The 16,961-nt window shown below is 36.6% G+C and overlaps 1 protein-coding gene across 1 annotated transcript; it reads left to right on the top strand.

Annotated features, from left to right (window-relative positions):
• Positions 1-7,297: 7,297 nt before the first annotated feature.
• Positions 7,298-15,964, top strand: LOC139122321 (uncharacterized). The gene is made up of 10 exons (XM_070687716.1): positions 7,298-7,327; positions 7,697-7,767; positions 8,533-8,609; positions 9,186-9,267; positions 9,621-9,940; positions 10,396-10,507; positions 14,202-14,329; positions 14,575-14,803; positions 15,411-15,497; positions 15,792-15,964. Exons 5-10 carry the CDS (start codon positions 9,761-9,763, stop codon positions 15,962-15,964), a joined length of 909 nt encoding a protein of 302 aa, XP_070543817.1. The 5' UTR covers positions 7,298-7,327; positions 7,697-7,767; positions 8,533-8,609; positions 9,186-9,267; positions 9,621-9,760.
• The last annotated feature ends 997 nt before the right edge of the window (positions 15,965-16,961 follow it).

Raw genomic sequence — 16,961 nt, 5'->3', positions numbered from 1 at the left:
AGAACATTTCTTCAGGGTGGTTACCAGCACGGTCAGGGAGACGATGGGCATTTCGTATTCCGATGACAGACCCGCTCGCCAGACACATGATCGATGTTTAGTTCGTGACTCCAGCACGGTGTTGTGCCATTCAGCAAGGCACTTTACTCCTCGTTGCTCCTTTGAGTATTCGGTTATGGGTATCTTATCCTGTAATTGGGTTCTACTGTTGGATGAGTAATAAAATAAATAAAAATAATTAAATAATAACACACCCCAGCAAGGGCAAGATCACGATTTGTTGCCCGCCCGAGGGATGGTGCTCATGACGGTAATATTCGGCTCGGGCATCATCAATATTACCGTCATGAGCACCAGCCCGAGGGCAGGCAACAAATCGTGATCTTGCCCGTGCTAGCGTGTGTTATTAATTTTATTATACCGAACAAACACTTGTTTTCGAAACTTTGCTCAGAATGCAGTCAAGTGTCGATCGAAACTCGCCACAGTGAAACGTTCTATTTGTTGCTCGATTGCAATACTACATGAAGTTGAACTAACGTCTAAAAACGAAGACAGCGTTGTTCAAGTTTTTCTCGTTCAATGTACTAAACGTCGTCATATACTTCAGGTCGGGCTAATTCTTGTACCTTTTCAAAAGCCATTGCTTTACAGAAAAAACCAAGCAAATGTACGCGGTGATGTGGTACGCGCAGAAAGGACGCGCGGTATTCTAGAACGTTGTAGCGGGCTATATCACTGCACGCGACCGGGCTATATCAGCGCACGCGACAGGGCTATATCACCTAAGCCATGTTCTATCACGTTTTGTTCTATATCACGTGAGTGAGGCTCAACCAATCACAGTCCCCGAATAATACGTGAGGTGTAATAACAGATTATTACGCGTCTTTTGAATCGCTAATATTACCCACTTTCTTTTCTCACGTCATGTCAGACAACTTTCATGTCACGTCTTGGGTTCTTCAATAAGTTGAATGTCCATTAGTATGTTCTTTGTTTGAGTATTGTCAGGATCACGACACGAAATTGTGTTGCTTGCCATGTCTGGCAAAGTAGAACCAATAGACTGAAGATAATTGCCTGTTTTGTGTCAAAGGACCGGGGCCAAACGCCACTGAATTTAAGTAAACGCTGTGATTATGGCTAAGCAGACAGCAGTTGTCAAAAAGTATTTATCTGTTGCAGTTTATCTATAGACTGGCCCAAAGTCGCCTGGCTTTCTCGGCAGCTGAGTTACTGGATAGCAAAGCCAAGGCGTTCACCCAACGATCTAAGTAACAGCCTACTGCTTAGCGTGACAGTCTGCTGAAATTTATTCATTCAATTTATTCTCTTTTGATATGTTATGCCCACAGACTTGGACGAGTCTATTTATCTAAATGCCCCTTGTTTTTGTGACAGAGCGCTATCCGGACATTCAATATCAACTTGCCTATTAATTATTTCAGAATTTCCAACCACTGAAGAGAGGTGATCACAGCAAGCAGTACATGTAGCTGACTCCAATTAAGCGGCATACACACCTCTATGTTAATTAATTCGTTGACTGGAGTAGAGTAGAGTCCTCAAGGTGTAAGACGAGCAGGGATCGAGGGAAACTGTACCGTACGCCAGCATTTCTGGTGCCAAAAACCACCAACTACTGTTCTCAACGTTTCAATACTGATACCCGTTATTTCAGTTCCATTTATTCAACTACTGCACTTCACCTGTACTCAAAGTCCCGGTGGTAATTGAAAAAGAGTAAAATTTCAGGAGGCGAAGTGCCAAGACTTCCTCTCTACACAAGGTCACGTGACCATCACTCGTCCTTGTGAATGGATTTCAAAACCAAGATTAATTAAATCTTGTTTAAGATTTATTAGAACAGACTTGTTGACACGACCGAGAACAAACCTATTTCCTGAAGGCTGAAAGAAAAAGTCCGTAGTGTAGGTAAGTGATATGTGCATCGATGCATGTATTTTTAGCATATCGGCGCAATCTGTGGCGCAATGGTGCAATATGCAACATTGCGCCAGCAGACGCAATAATTTTGCTACGTACCACGGCGCCAAACGGAGTTGAGTGATTCTAAATGTAACTATGAATGATAGGTTTGGCAGCTTGGCAGTCCATCGCGATTTGTTCAATGTAGCACAGAATAACAACCAAATTACTTGTCAACTTGACAGTAAAAAGTGTGATATAGGCTGAATGTGAAATATAAAGTTCAAATTATGAATAGAAATGAAGTATTATAAATCGAATTCAGGACGATCGGTGCTCGGTCTCCGTTTTTAATATGGCCCGTTCCTGGTCTGCCCTGCGTTAAGTGATTACAAAGAAGCGACATCGGACAATCTAAGTCCTGTGCAGCGGCACCTTTCAAGAGAATACGCCTTACAAAGCAAAGTCTATCGCTCTTAATTGAAAATATAACCGTTATCATTTTACATTATACCACATAACGAGAATAAAAATATCGAGCATGACGTCAGTGGTTTAATTTCAAACTTCAAAATTTTTTACGCATGGAAAGAGCGATCAAATGTCTCACTTGGTTGCAAAAACATATTTACGAAAAAACTTATGGTAAATCACTGTGATATTTGGGAAAGGGTGTCGGTCATCGTTTTCATAACCTGAAAGTCGCAATTAAATGTTAGCGTGGTAACACAGCGTGTTGGTAGAAAAGTTGGCTACAGATGGGGACGTCATGTGGATACGCTATCCAATCATGCGATCTTTTAGTCGGAAGCACTTCACACTCACAGTCAAAGCCGAAAGACAAAGTAACAAAATAATTTTAGTTTTTCGCGCCAAGATGTGATTCTACTGTCGTAACAGCACCATTTTGAAGTTGATGTGCATGCCTCACTGTGATACGTGTACAATATATCCAGCGACATCTCTAGATTCCTTGGCGAAATGGTGCGTATTGCACCCAAAGGCGCCCATGGGTTGGGTAGTCTGCTAGATCGATCGATTTTCTGCTTGATCTATCGATCCCGTTTTCTATCTGCCCGCCACTGTAACGTAAATACTCCCATGGCGTGAAACAGAATCAGTTCGTTCGCCTGTTTTTTTTTTATTTCGATTAAGGAGTATTACTATAAAAAATAGCCCAGGATGTCAGAGTTATTTTCATTTGTACCTATAGCATCTCAGCCTAGCTCTTTCCTGAGAAGAACATAGACGGAAGTGGCATAGGAACTTTGCAAAGCCAACTGAGATTAGCAGACCCAACCTGGAAAAGATGGCTAACTGTCATGTTCCTTCATTTCCTTTTATACATTGAATAAAATTCCGACAGTTTGCCATATAACTGTATTACAATGGTCACATGACTTGAAGGAATATGTATTCACACAGCGGCAAAAGATAACTGATCTCCGGTACTTTGGCAGCATGAGTTTTGATCAAAGCATTACTCGGACACCTGGATGGTCGGTCGTTCAGATTAGGGTTTCGCCTTTGCCTTGATGTTCGGATAAGGCCATGGAAGACTTGTTTAGAACTCTAACCATGAAGTGCTGTTAATGTCGGAACATGAGAACAATAGAAACCCTGTGCTCGAGGTGTTAAAGTTCCTTTAGCAAAGCCAGATGAAAATCTCGAAGATTTGAAAGCGATCAACCACTACTTCACGGCCAACCGTACTGACTATAGTGTTAGTTCATTGTGTCACCATCGGTATTTTTATACGGTTTGTGTGAGGGCGCACTGGGAAAGACTGCATTAACTTGCATGGTACCTGAAACCTTGGTCCTTGCCAAACCAACTCGGGTGATAAACAGAAGACTTTTAATCATTCAAGGTGTGAATGTTCCATTATTATGTTTATCTTATCCAGCTGGTGCCATTGTAGGAAAGGCAGGTCTGTGAAATTGATCCTTGGATAAGCAGGGAAGTAGGGTATTCCTAAGTTAATGGAGTTTTTCCGTAATCAGCACGATGTATTAGTTGCTCGCAGCTTCTGCACTCCAGCATAGTTTTGATATACACACAGCCGTGCAGTTTGCTACGGCCGCAATGCATACTAGTCAGAAAAATGAACAAAACCTACTCTATCTATTGGTGTCATAAATATCAAAATCATTCGCGCGTTCTTCAGACTTCGTCATATTGCAGGTAACAGGCACAGCACAGTTCTCGCTCAAGTCCTACAGTTTTTACTAGGCTATGAAATACAGCTTTCCACCCTAACTTACTGATGCCTGTCTTAAACATATTCATAAAATACGTTGATTATCAATATTAGTGTCAGACTAGCAGACCTGTACCTTCACAATATTTTCATTTTGAATTATCTTTACCGAACGACTTTATTTGAAAGTTTACGGCAAGAACGTAGTATAAAAGGTTGTCTCAGAAGGACCTCTTCATTAAGGAGCTGTAACTCTTGAAATTTGTTGACCTGAAAAAGGCTTTCTATTTTCTCTGGTTTTCTTTAAATTCTACAAATTTAAAGGATATAGTCTTTTACTACTAAAAATTGGACAAGTAAATTTAAATTTTAACCGTTATTTTGATTTCCCGCCATTTTAAAAACTGGTAATATTACAAAGAAAACAAAGCATATGATGTCCCAGTGGAAAACATTCAGCACTATGCATTATATTGGACTACTTTGTTGTTTCTGTGAAGATTCCAATGCATATGTGCACGACGTACAGTGTTTTTGCTTTATTTGCATGAGGGCGCCATTTTGGGCAAACATTTATTATTCATCTTGCTCAAAATTGCACATGCAGTCCCAGTGGACAGTTATTATACTTGTATAAACACCCCTCTATGAGTGTATTCCCGCGAACTCGTTTTAGTTTGGAAGTAAAATCGCAAAAATAATCTAAAAGATACAGCTATAGGGCCTTTAACGTCAGATCTCCTAATAAGCAAGGGCGCCACTCTTATATTCCAGCGTCACTCTAATATGCGATAATGATCATAAATTAACAACGTTATTATTGATTCGATTATTAGTTAGGTATACTCCTAGCTGTTGAAGATCTTGGCGTCGAGCAGATGGGACTGTCCTGGATGAAGCAACATCCTGGGAAATTAATCCGCCTCGGATTCCGCATCAGTGTTCTTGCGTTGATTGCATTTGTTACTTCTCTGAATGGATCAGGTAGGTTTATGTAGGAAACTGTTTCTTTAACCCAACGTTATTTATTTGTATCGCCTATCTCTCTATTTGTGAGTGACCCACTGTATATACTAGTGTCATTTTAATGTGAAATGTGAAAGATCTCTACTGAATGTGATAGAGATTCCATGAAAACAAATGTAACCTATTTAGGGATACCGATATGCATAGTTTGGAAAAATTGTATTTACGTTGCTTGCTTCCCCATCGAAACGTCCCGTTAAACACAGAGAACACAAAAACATGGAGTTTTCACAACATCGCTCTGAAGGTAGAATGTCGGAACCTCGGGGAAATATGTTCAAACTCTCAATTTTTCCGAAACGTCTCTAGCACTTGTGGGGGCACCTTTGAAGCTCTTAGAGTAAGTCATGTTTTAAGTTTTGAGAATATCGAATTTTTTTATTTTTTGCTCTGGGGTTAACACAGGGGTAGCTGTCATTATGATTCCAAATATCGGTAGATGTGGGGTAATTGTTTCAGTGGTACAAATATTTGTGGGTGGCCCATGACTATTGATCTGGATTTGGAAAGAGAATTTTTCGAAAGTTTCATTGAATAAGGTTTTGGCATCAGTTTAAGTATTGCTGTTTCAGGACGCATATGCAAAAATGCATGGCAAATTAAATATATATATATATATAATATATAAATATATATATATATATATATATATATATATATATATATATATATATATATATATATATATATATATATATATATATATATATTTTTCTTACTGTGCAAAAATAGGGGCTGGTGTTGTTCTTATGCTGACATGTGTATAACACATGTTATTAACTTTATCCGATATCTTCAGCGAGATTCACCTTCTTTGGTACCAGGAATCAGTCCAGTGCCAAATCCCTGTGCGAACGATTTGGTTTACGGCTTGTGATAGACGACAGCGTAGAGAAACATCAAAGCTTAGTGAAGGCGATAGCTGAAGACGGGGTATCTAGCTTCCATTTCTGGATTGACGCTCATGTTACGACTGATGAAAATCAGGTGAAGACGAGTGATGGCATAGAACTCAGCTACAAGCCATTTGCTGCTGATACAAGCCTGAACGAAAACGACTGTGTTACTATAGTGTAAGTTTCCCTATTGAATTCCATATAGTATTTTCAATCATAAGGTACTTCAATTCCATCACACTAGGTTTAGTTACCTGTTTTATTCAACTCAATATTTTTATATGTAAATACTTGTAGAATTCTTGACACTCAAAATCTTGCAATTGCAATTGCATATCGTATACATACACACGCACATACACACACACGCATATATATATATATATATATATATATATATATATATATATATATATATATATATATATATATATATATATATATATATGACAAGATAAATAGTTATACCAAATTTACCATACTCATGTTTACAGAGGAGCCGCCTGGAAAAGTGTTACTTGCAGTGGTAATTTCCATCACTTTTGCGAAAATGCAAGTAAGTCATCGTTCTTATAAAACATGTTTTGTCAGGGACATTTTTCTGCGTCTTGTAATTTTATTGCTTATGTCCATTTCGTACACGTACACTTTGCTGCCAAACAGGAATGTGAAATTGACGGCAAAATAAATTAATTATTTTCAGTTCACATCCGGCCAGTGCAAGATTTTGCATCGGCTTTCGTATCCGTTTCTCAAACTCTATTTACGACGCAGAGAACCCTCGAAAAGTATTTTTGTATGGTGGATTTTTTCTGTCTAGGTGATTGTTCGACCTCATGCTTAAGCATTATTTTATTCTGTCTTTGTAGGTCGTAGATATATCCCGTTATTTATAATACTGTACCTTAATGTTATTCCCCCGTTTGGTTCAAGCCACATTGAAGCCAGCAAGAGGAAACCCACTCTTTGTTTGACTTTAATGACAGGTTCGTCGGAACTGGTCTTCATGAGTGCAAGGCACAACACAAAGGCACATGAACTCTGTCAACGGGTTGGCCTTCGTTTGGCACGAATCAATGGGAACGCACAATATCTCGAAGCCTTGGACACTGTAGGAGGTATGATGAGACCAACAGAACGGCTTTGTTGGATAGATGCTTATATCGATGATACTTCGGGTGAAGTGATAGCGAGAGATGGTTCGGTTGTGACGTACAGACCCCGTCAGTTTTTATGACGATGGCAGTTATCCCTGCTTAAGCTTATTCTTCACGTAAGTGAGCATACGCACTTAGGTTTTTGGCCTTTATCGTATTGCCAAATTTACCATAAAATCTTTGAATCGCTGAATCTGCGAACATTTTATCGTTCAAGAGACATTCGGGCTTACTTGACGTCTCGCAGCCTTTAGCTGTTCGCATAATAATCCAAATTTTTACCAACGACTCATCGCAATACATTGAAAGGCCACCCAAAAATTATCAGCAGCTCTATCAAAGTCAGCTTACTAGCCTAAAATCCTATAGTTCCAAAAGCATATTTCTATTGTTTTATACCATCTTTTTGGTTCTTAATTTCAATAAAACTAGCTTATCTGGAGTTGACGCTTATAGATTATATTTTGATATGTATTTATTTTCAGATTTGGTCGGAATGACGGTTGGAGATCAGTATCTTGTATCCAAAAAAATAATGTCCTTTGCGAGGAAACAGGTATTTATTTATATAGTAACCATGTATATATATATATATATATATATATATATATATATATATATATATATATATATATATATATAACTGAAATGTTTTGCACGAAACTTTAGTTAGAGATATAATTACTTTTTACTTGAATCAATTTTGTGCTATATTATCGGAACGCTCAGTAACTTTTAATAATTGGTTCATCGCGTAGAATCGAATGGCACAAATGCCATTGAAGGCCTGGTGTAAACTCTTCTCTCGGCGAGTCGAAGCAAATTAGACAGGCTGACTGTCAGTCATCGTCAATCGACCGTCCGTGTCTCTGTCGTCCGTCATCAATTGACTTATTCTCTGAAATTGCTGATCTGATGGTTTTGAAATTTGGTATGCAGGTTCCTTCAGGTGATCTTAGTTGGGTTTGTTAAAAATTTTGACAGAATTTCATGTGACAGCGGAGCTATGTCAGTCGCTATGCTACTTGTTATTCATGATGAACATACATATATAAAATATCATGTTTTTATTGATTTCCATGGGTATTATTCCTCATACGTCAACAGATTTTCGTATTCATCAAGGTCCACGAATACGACAACACGTGTAATAACAATTGATTCTCGAAACCTATACAATCATTTCCAGAACTTTTGTGATTCTGCCCACTTTTATCGTTGAATTCGGCCTATATTTATAATAACTGTCACCAACAAACAATATGTCACAACTATGTTTTATATATATCCTCACATTTTCAATTCTACTTGTTATATATAGGTAATATACATGATGAATTGACCGTCTCGGCTTCCCCTTATCACACAACAGGCGCTGAATCTCTGAAGATATCACAGGTAATAAAAAGAACATGTCAATCATACGTGAAGTTGATTGTTTGCATGAAGACGTGGGTTAATTGCAGAGTGTGAATTTTAAACCGACTCGCCGTTTCAAACTGCAAGCAATATGTTCCATTTTAAGAAAATATCTACTGCAATGTGACAAGTTGTTTTTGAATTTGAGATAGCAGGCATCTTTTGAAAGATTTAAACGTTAAACCTTTGCTTAAAATATACTTCAGGAAACTGATACCACACCCTTTCTACATCAATCATACAAATCATGGGTCACTGAGCAAAATTATTCGCTAGAGAATCAATTACCTAATATTTACATAACTTCAAATTCAAAACGTCCGCCATCCCTGCGTCAACCCTATGGCGAAAACTAAATTTTGGACAAAAGTTTAAGTCAGGATTTCAAGGTGTGTACTATTTAACTTGTAACTTCATCTTGAAACTCAAATATGCCACCACCTCCGCGCTCAAACCGTTACCATTACCGTCTATATGCATAACACAATTATCATCGTCATTGTAATCTCGCCATTTCTTTGACATGTAATCATACTGTTTCGATTTCCTTGGTAGAGCATTGATGAAATAAATCGATACGTCCTGCAACTTTCCGCGGAAAATTTCACGTTGAACGCGAGCATTATATTGGCTCAAGGTATGTAATGTTTTGTTTGTCTGTGCTTTTGTAATATTTGACAAGTCAATATGCGTGTGTATGAATATTGCGTTCTTGCAACACATAAGTACTATGTCTGTGTATGGTTAGTTTATGAACACTGTATGTTTAATTTCTATTTACAACTAAACAAATAGAATCGACGAAAGGGGGAGGATCAACGTACGCTGACATGAAACGCATTGGTCCGAGATATTAAAACCTGTATGTCATCGGTGGGCGATTATTAAAACCAAAAAGCATAACATCATTAGATGCAATCGATCGCATGATTGATGTATACTCAACAAACGTGATTAAAACAATTAGAGTATTTTCTCATGTATTGACAGGAACACTAAACAAAATACAAGACATCACAGACGCCGTCTTGTCGAATGCCAGTGAAGGAATTGATGTAGAATTGAAGAGGCACTACACCGAAACCCTTGCGACAATTTATGATAATCTTGCTGAGGTTTTATTCAGCAAAATGACTAGTGGGGGCACTGTCGTACTCAAGACCCCTTCTCTCGTTTTGAATTTGGAAAAGAACACAATACAGGATCTGACGAATTGCACTATCATGGTTGGTCCTCACACTGGAGTTCAAATTCCTTCAGTGGAACACATCTTCCCACATCTACGTCGGAGCTTAATTATGAATAGAATGGTACGTGCCTGTTATTATCTTATCAGATTAAATTCGACGTAATGATTTCTGGAAAATTAGAATTCGTAGCCTACGGTATCAACGGAATCATCTTAGGTGCCGATTTCAAACAAATTGCCAATCATCAGACTCAAAAATGTAGTTTTTAAAACGAGCTATATTTAAACACTCAACATACGAAAAGTAAAGAATGATTTGGTAAATTTGAAATATGGAATGCGTTATACAATGTGTGTACTGACCTGGAATTCTTTTGAGGTTTGTAATAGAGCATAGTGTTGAAACCAACTTATTTTATCAGAAAAGAAATTTGATCGTATGTTTGATCCGAAAACACAAACATTACCTGCCGGCGCTGATGTCATTACATTTACGATAATATGTAGTGACACTTACAACTTATACTCATGGTTCATGACCTACCAGATTATCAGGACGTTTTCTTCATCTTTTAGATATCTCGATTGGCGGCTGATGTGCACCGAATTACAAATTTAACCCAGCAGCAATTTTCAACTGATATATTGACTTTGTCGTTCAAAAACGAAACCGGCCAAGAGCTTAAAGGTATGTCTGGTGCCTAATCAAAAGAGACTGTCTTGATCGTCAATTTCACGCAGCGTACGTCATTTTTGGACGTTTCTTACCAGTTTAATACTTCCAGTTACTGGTTAAAACATTTTAACCCACGTGTTTACTCATGTGAGCTAATGTTGTAGCGATGTCTGTCTGTCTGTCTGTCTGTCTGTCTGTCCGTCTGTCTTTCTTTTGGCCAGTATTTCCAAAATGGCCATTCGGACAAGAATCAAATCTGGTACATCAATTCAGTTTGCAAACGGCAAGAAGTGATTTGTTTTTGGGGTGTACCTTGCATATTTTATGCTTATTTGCATAATAAATGATTGTAGAAAAACGGATATACATTGACAACGGTTGGATAAAATTTGACGAGAACTGCTACAAATGCTCATCACATTAGTATGTAGCAGAGACGAAAGATACTAAGGGATTACATTTAACTAATTGCTGATTAGCACTTTCTTTATTGGGGACATATATCTGCATTGACTTCATTAAAGTTGACGAAACTTCAGTACATTGCATATACTCTAACGTAACATTTCTGAAAGCCATTTAGCTCTTTTACCACGGCTAATTACTAATTTAGGGGTACATATCTCAATTAACTCGATCAAAGTTGACGAAACTTGCTTCGTACAATGAAGATACGATGATATGACAATAATTAAAGTCATTCAGCAAGTTTAGATCAGCTAATTAATAATTTGCATATTTCGCGACCTTCCCTTTGTAGGGATATATGTATCTGCATTGATTTAATCAAAGTTAACAAAACTTGATATGTAAATTTGAGATATCACGATATAATGTTCACGAAAGTTGTTCGAGCGTTTTTAGTTAAACTAATAACATTTGCATATTTAATGAACTTTATTTATTATGGATTTATATCTGAATAGATCAAAGTTGATAAAACATGCTATATACAATGACGATACTCTGATAACATATTACTGAAAATTATTTAGCATTTTTACAACATCTAGTTACAAATTTGCATATTTAACTAACTTTTCCATTTATATAGGGACATAAGACGCTACAAAAGTTATGAAACATATTATGTATATTAATGAGACAAAAATATTTTATGAGTAAAAGATATTTTACATTTTCATGTCAACTTATTGATAATTTGCTTATCTAATAAGCTTTTACAATTTGGTATATAAAGCTAGGAGGACTTGACTAAAGGTAATTACTCTCGCTAGATAAAGTGGTGATACAATCACGACAGTAAAGGAAATTTAATATTTTATTTCAGTTGTATACTTTGAATGAATTGTGGTGAATATTGTTCATGATGTTGATTATAACGGCTACTATTTCAATGAAGTTGCACGCTTGTGGCAAAATTATCAATTTACAGATAACTGCAGTATACTAAAACACGGGAGCATTTTCAGTTCATATCTGGTTGTCATTTGGATCCGAACATACATTATTGTATTTCTCCATGTAGACGGCTGGAACATTTTAAAATTTACTTCAAATTGTTGAAAGTCTGCTTGCCTTTGTAACAGTTATCGTTGACTTCCAGCTTGGCCGAGGCTGGCATGAAAACTCTTTTCACACTACGGTCACATACACACTACATATCAAGTTTAGTTCATGTGCTACAATAATTTTTGAATGTGTGCTTGATCTGATGCATTTTTCTACTTTGTGAGTGTGGTCATATGTATTATAGATGCACAATGATGTGCGTAAAGTCTACTTTGAAGACGTTTCATGACCTCTGCCAGTATCGGACAAACTGGAAGTCACTTATTATTGCAATTTCGAGTAAATTTCCAAAACTTTTAGGTAAACTTTAAACGTCCCAGCCGTATAAACGAAGCCTCGATCAGTTAGCAGTCCAGGAGTTAGTTTGAGAGCGGCATTTCCGCATGCGTACATAGTAGAAAATATAAATATTGACGCAACAACTGAATAGTGACATCTTCGACAATGTCGAGTGATTGCAGAAAAATATATCGATTTAGTAACTAAAATTGATGTGGTGCCTCACAAGACACCCTTTGTAATCCGTATTCGTGTAAAAGTGTATGTTTTCTGTCTCTGAGGTCACTAAAACACCCTCTTTCTTTCTGCCTCTGGTCTCTATCATCCCAGGACTGAAATCTTGCGACACTGGCCCTTGGGAAACAAACGTATACGTTGTTGCCCTCAGTCAACACGCATATGTTATGACGCTGTACGTACAGCATTGTTGCGTATTTCCGTTTTCGGGCATCTGTATATTACTTATGACGCACGGTGATAATGTTGACAAAACTAAATTCAATACACCAAGGCAGGAATGATCAATACAAAGCCAGATATTCTCGCACAGGATACAGGTATTTAGACAGATGATGAAGAAATAATACATTGTATCAGAATTAAAAGGCCTGTAAAATTGTCTTTCATACACACGATATGATATTGCGTCGACATTTATTGCGCTTGATGGATAATAGACATATGATGTGTGGAATCAGCACTTTCTTAAAATTAGACCAGTCGGCAATTTCACCTATTTTGAAGTATATATATATATATATATATATATATATATATATATATATATATATATATATATATATATATATATATATATATATATATATATATATATATATATATAATAACATAATAAGACAAATTACATCAAGTACAAATTAATAATATCTGTTACTTAAGTTTCATGCATCCTGCAATCTTCAGACAGAAGATTGCAGGATCTTCTGTCTGAAGATTGCAGAGTGCATGAAACTTAAGTAACATATATTGTTACTATGTATTTGAAGTAATTTGTGTTATTATTTATAACGCTTATATAAATAATATATATATATATAATATATATATATATATATATATATATATATATATATATATATATATATATATATATATATATATATATATATAATTTAACATCTCCGCTGATAGTGACCATGAGATAGGACCTCCGTTTGTATAAGATCTTGCTCTTTTTTAAGGCCTTGAACTATTTCAGTTTTGCTTCTGGTGGCCCGTTATCCCTACTTTGAATATGAATGTGGCCGATGCCTCCTCACGCCTAGCAGTCCACCACCACAAGCCTTGTCTTTCCTTGTGTCAGGCCTGGCGGTAAAACCGGTCTATCTGCAATTTCGTTCATAAAGTTTTGATTTGGCAGTCATCTCAAACTCTTTAATAAAACCACAATCGTTATTCCGTTGAATATATTAATCAGGAAAGGCCGTTTTATTTGCCGTTTAAGAGAATTTATTTATATCTATTTGGATACACTTTATCTGGATGTTATAAGGATACCTTGCTTCAAAGAAATACGTAGTATTTTGTGATAGTCTTCAGGTTGGACCTACTGGGATATAACACACCTCTTCATTTATATTGGGCTTCGTTCATTAAGATTTTGCTGAGTCATCACGGTCTAACCTTTACTTCGGAAAAAGTGCTATACGGGTACATCGGCTCCTGTTTATAGAAAATACACAGTTCAAAGATGTTTTACATTTATTTTCCTTTTGAATTAAACTTAAACGATCAATGAAGCCGCGAAAGTTGAATTAGCAAAAACGCAAACTAGATGATCGGCTGTTATTGGTCGGTTTTAGATTGAATGAGTTTCTTACTGTAGTTTTCGGGTATTTTTATGAAAAACTGCGCAAACTCTTATCAATTTCAGTAAAAAATACCACGCAGGACATACAGATATGGCTTGGCAATCGCCCTAAACCGCTGAATGAAACCTTGGTGATAGGGCGGGAGCATAGTAACAATAACGCGGCTACGCATTACGTGTTTGAGATTGAAGTAAGTATTTCAGGTTCTTTATTTTTTGTTCATTTTTAATAGTCCTCTCAGTGTATATCCAGGGTGCATATTTGTCACACTCTAATAAGTCTACCCTTCATCATGACAAACACATTTATATCTGATAAAAGGTGAAAATTTTGCACATATATTTTTCTTGAGGATGAGCCTTTAGATAAAAAAAATTATGTCTTCAGTTCATTTTTATAAATCCTACTTGTCTTTCCTTTGTTTTTGTTTTTCAGAATTCCAAACCCTATCATGCCATTCAAATAATGCTTGAAGCCTCTGTTCCTGTTTTTGAGAACTTCACGGCTAATGTGTCAGCCGTACTGCCTGAAAATTCTGAAGATCACAGTAGTTTTCAGGTTTCAAAGAAAGCCATTTTCAATGGCAATATTAATAATATCTTCATACCAGAAGAAATCGGAACCGGAACAGGACGATACAATATCAGCTTTGACCTCGTATACAGTAAGTGTCGATGTTCTAATTATGCTCCTTGCAATCGTTTTGCTTCCAAAGACAAACACGAATGTTTTTAACCAACAAAAAAGCAAACCCGTATCCAGTTTTGTGTTGCGTATGTCATGTTTCAAAGAACTTACGCTTAGTATACTTTGTTATTCTTACCTCCAAGCGAGCAATTTCCTTGGCTCTTTACATGGTATACATACTTATCGATTTAGTGTCTTATTGCTGTATCAAAATAAACTCAACGTTTAGATTGTCATTTATTCCAGAGTGAATTTATAACTGCCAAATTATGAGGAAAGGCAGTTATAACAAATTAGGTATTGAACAATTCAAATATTTCCAGTTTTCACGTGGCCGAAATATTGCAACTATTCCTGACGCTTCCATTCTGCCAAAAGTAGTTTGTAACATTTGATCTGATTTGCAGACCAGGCCCAACACAGTGATAATGATATGGAAGTTTCCTTCAATTAGAGACAATTTAACATAACTATCCGCTTGTACCATTCGACATAATTTCAATCTACCCAATGAAACACCCACTTAAAATGCCAATGAAATTAAGCCAGCACGTTAATTAACATATTCGCATTTTACATTGCAGGCAATGGAGTCGAGTTCAAAGTGTCGACCACCAATCACAGATGCAGTTATTCTGTTGACAAAACAAAAACCTGGCAAAGCAGTGGATGTAAGGTTGGTACCCCTAGTATGTACATGTGTATCTGTATGTACATGTGCGTATGTATGCGTGTGTATGAATGTGGTCTTTTCGATGTAGACGGTCAATTGTCAGTCCACGTATCTATACATCCGTGTACTCTTCTGATACATTCTCTATGCAATGATAAATGCAAACTACGTCTATGCAGTGCATGCATTTACAATTCGGGGTAATAGTCTTCCTTGTGTTGTACATTTGACAATCCTATATGCGAAAAATAACTTGTTTACGAAAATCATTGTTTTATTTATTGCCTTTCAGGTATCCCCACTATCCAACGTCCATTCCACGATATGTTTGTGCAATCATCTTACAACGTTTGTTGCTCTGTAGCCTGGAGAGCCTTAAAACCAACACCTACTCAACAGCAAAAGAAATGGCATAAGGCCTACTTTCATATGCTGATGATGCATATAATGTCGGAGTCAGTTTAATATTGAAACATTTTTATTATATTGTAGTATGTTATGTAACTTTTCGAGTGCGATTACTCTGTTGTTAGTTTGTTCATTTATTGTGGCATTCTTAAAATTGGAGCAAAAAGATCGCTTTTCAAATGCTACTTCAACGTTCAATATCGACAGTAATAAAACCTACCACGCTGTCTTAAATACATTATTTTATTCATTTCTGTATATGACCATCGTCGACAAACAGGTTCATAAAACGATAGTGGTAGTGTACTGTGTTTAAAGAACTTAATACTAATAGAGGGAGCGTCTGGTTATCAGGGTTTACCAAGAAAGCAGCCCTCCTAAACTATGTTAACGCAAAAATATTGCAAACGTAACTAGCTAATGGAATACATTAACAAATTTTACATTAAAATGTCTACGGGAGGTAGCTGTATAAATATGAACGGGCAGGTGAGATGAGCACAAAGAATAAATGAGCTCACTAAAGATGTAAAGTAAGGAGGGCAGAAGTACTGTCCTATCTACTGCTTCTGCTTCTACGTTGAGAGGTTTCAACATTACGTTTGTGAAATTCAACAGTTAATTACTCTTTTTAAGTGTACAATTGATACTAGGGATTTTTCAATTCATGTTATTCTCTATAAAAATATTTTCTCGAAGTCACTTATTCACTTTGCACTGGCTATTTTTGTCACGAGGAATTGAAGCACTAATTGTTGTATTTATCTTAAGGAATTTATAGATAATTGTTTATAATATATTGCAAGAACTTAAATGTAGTATGGCTTTTTCAAATGTATACTGGATTTTCTAAACTTTTTACAGACATATTGTCCAGTAAGACATACATAAACAATTTGAAATCATCGATTATGCCATTTCAAGCTCGCTGTCACTGATCTTGAAATTTATTCGCACAAGGTTTTTGTGTTAATTTTTGGCGTCTGTTACTATGGTAACTGCTTTATAGCTCACTAAATTGCAGCACTCAGTATGTACGAGATTGAATTAATTG

This window comes from Ptychodera flava, chromosome 22 (genome assembly GCF_041260155.1).
Source record: "Ptychodera flava strain L36383 chromosome 22, AS_Pfla_20210202, whole genome shotgun sequence".
NCBI classification, from domain to species: Eukaryota; Metazoa; Hemichordata; class Enteropneusta; family Ptychoderidae; genus Ptychodera; species Ptychodera flava.
The sequence above is the reverse complement of the archived record's forward strand: the minus strand, read 5'-3'. Positions and strand labels throughout refer to the sequence as shown.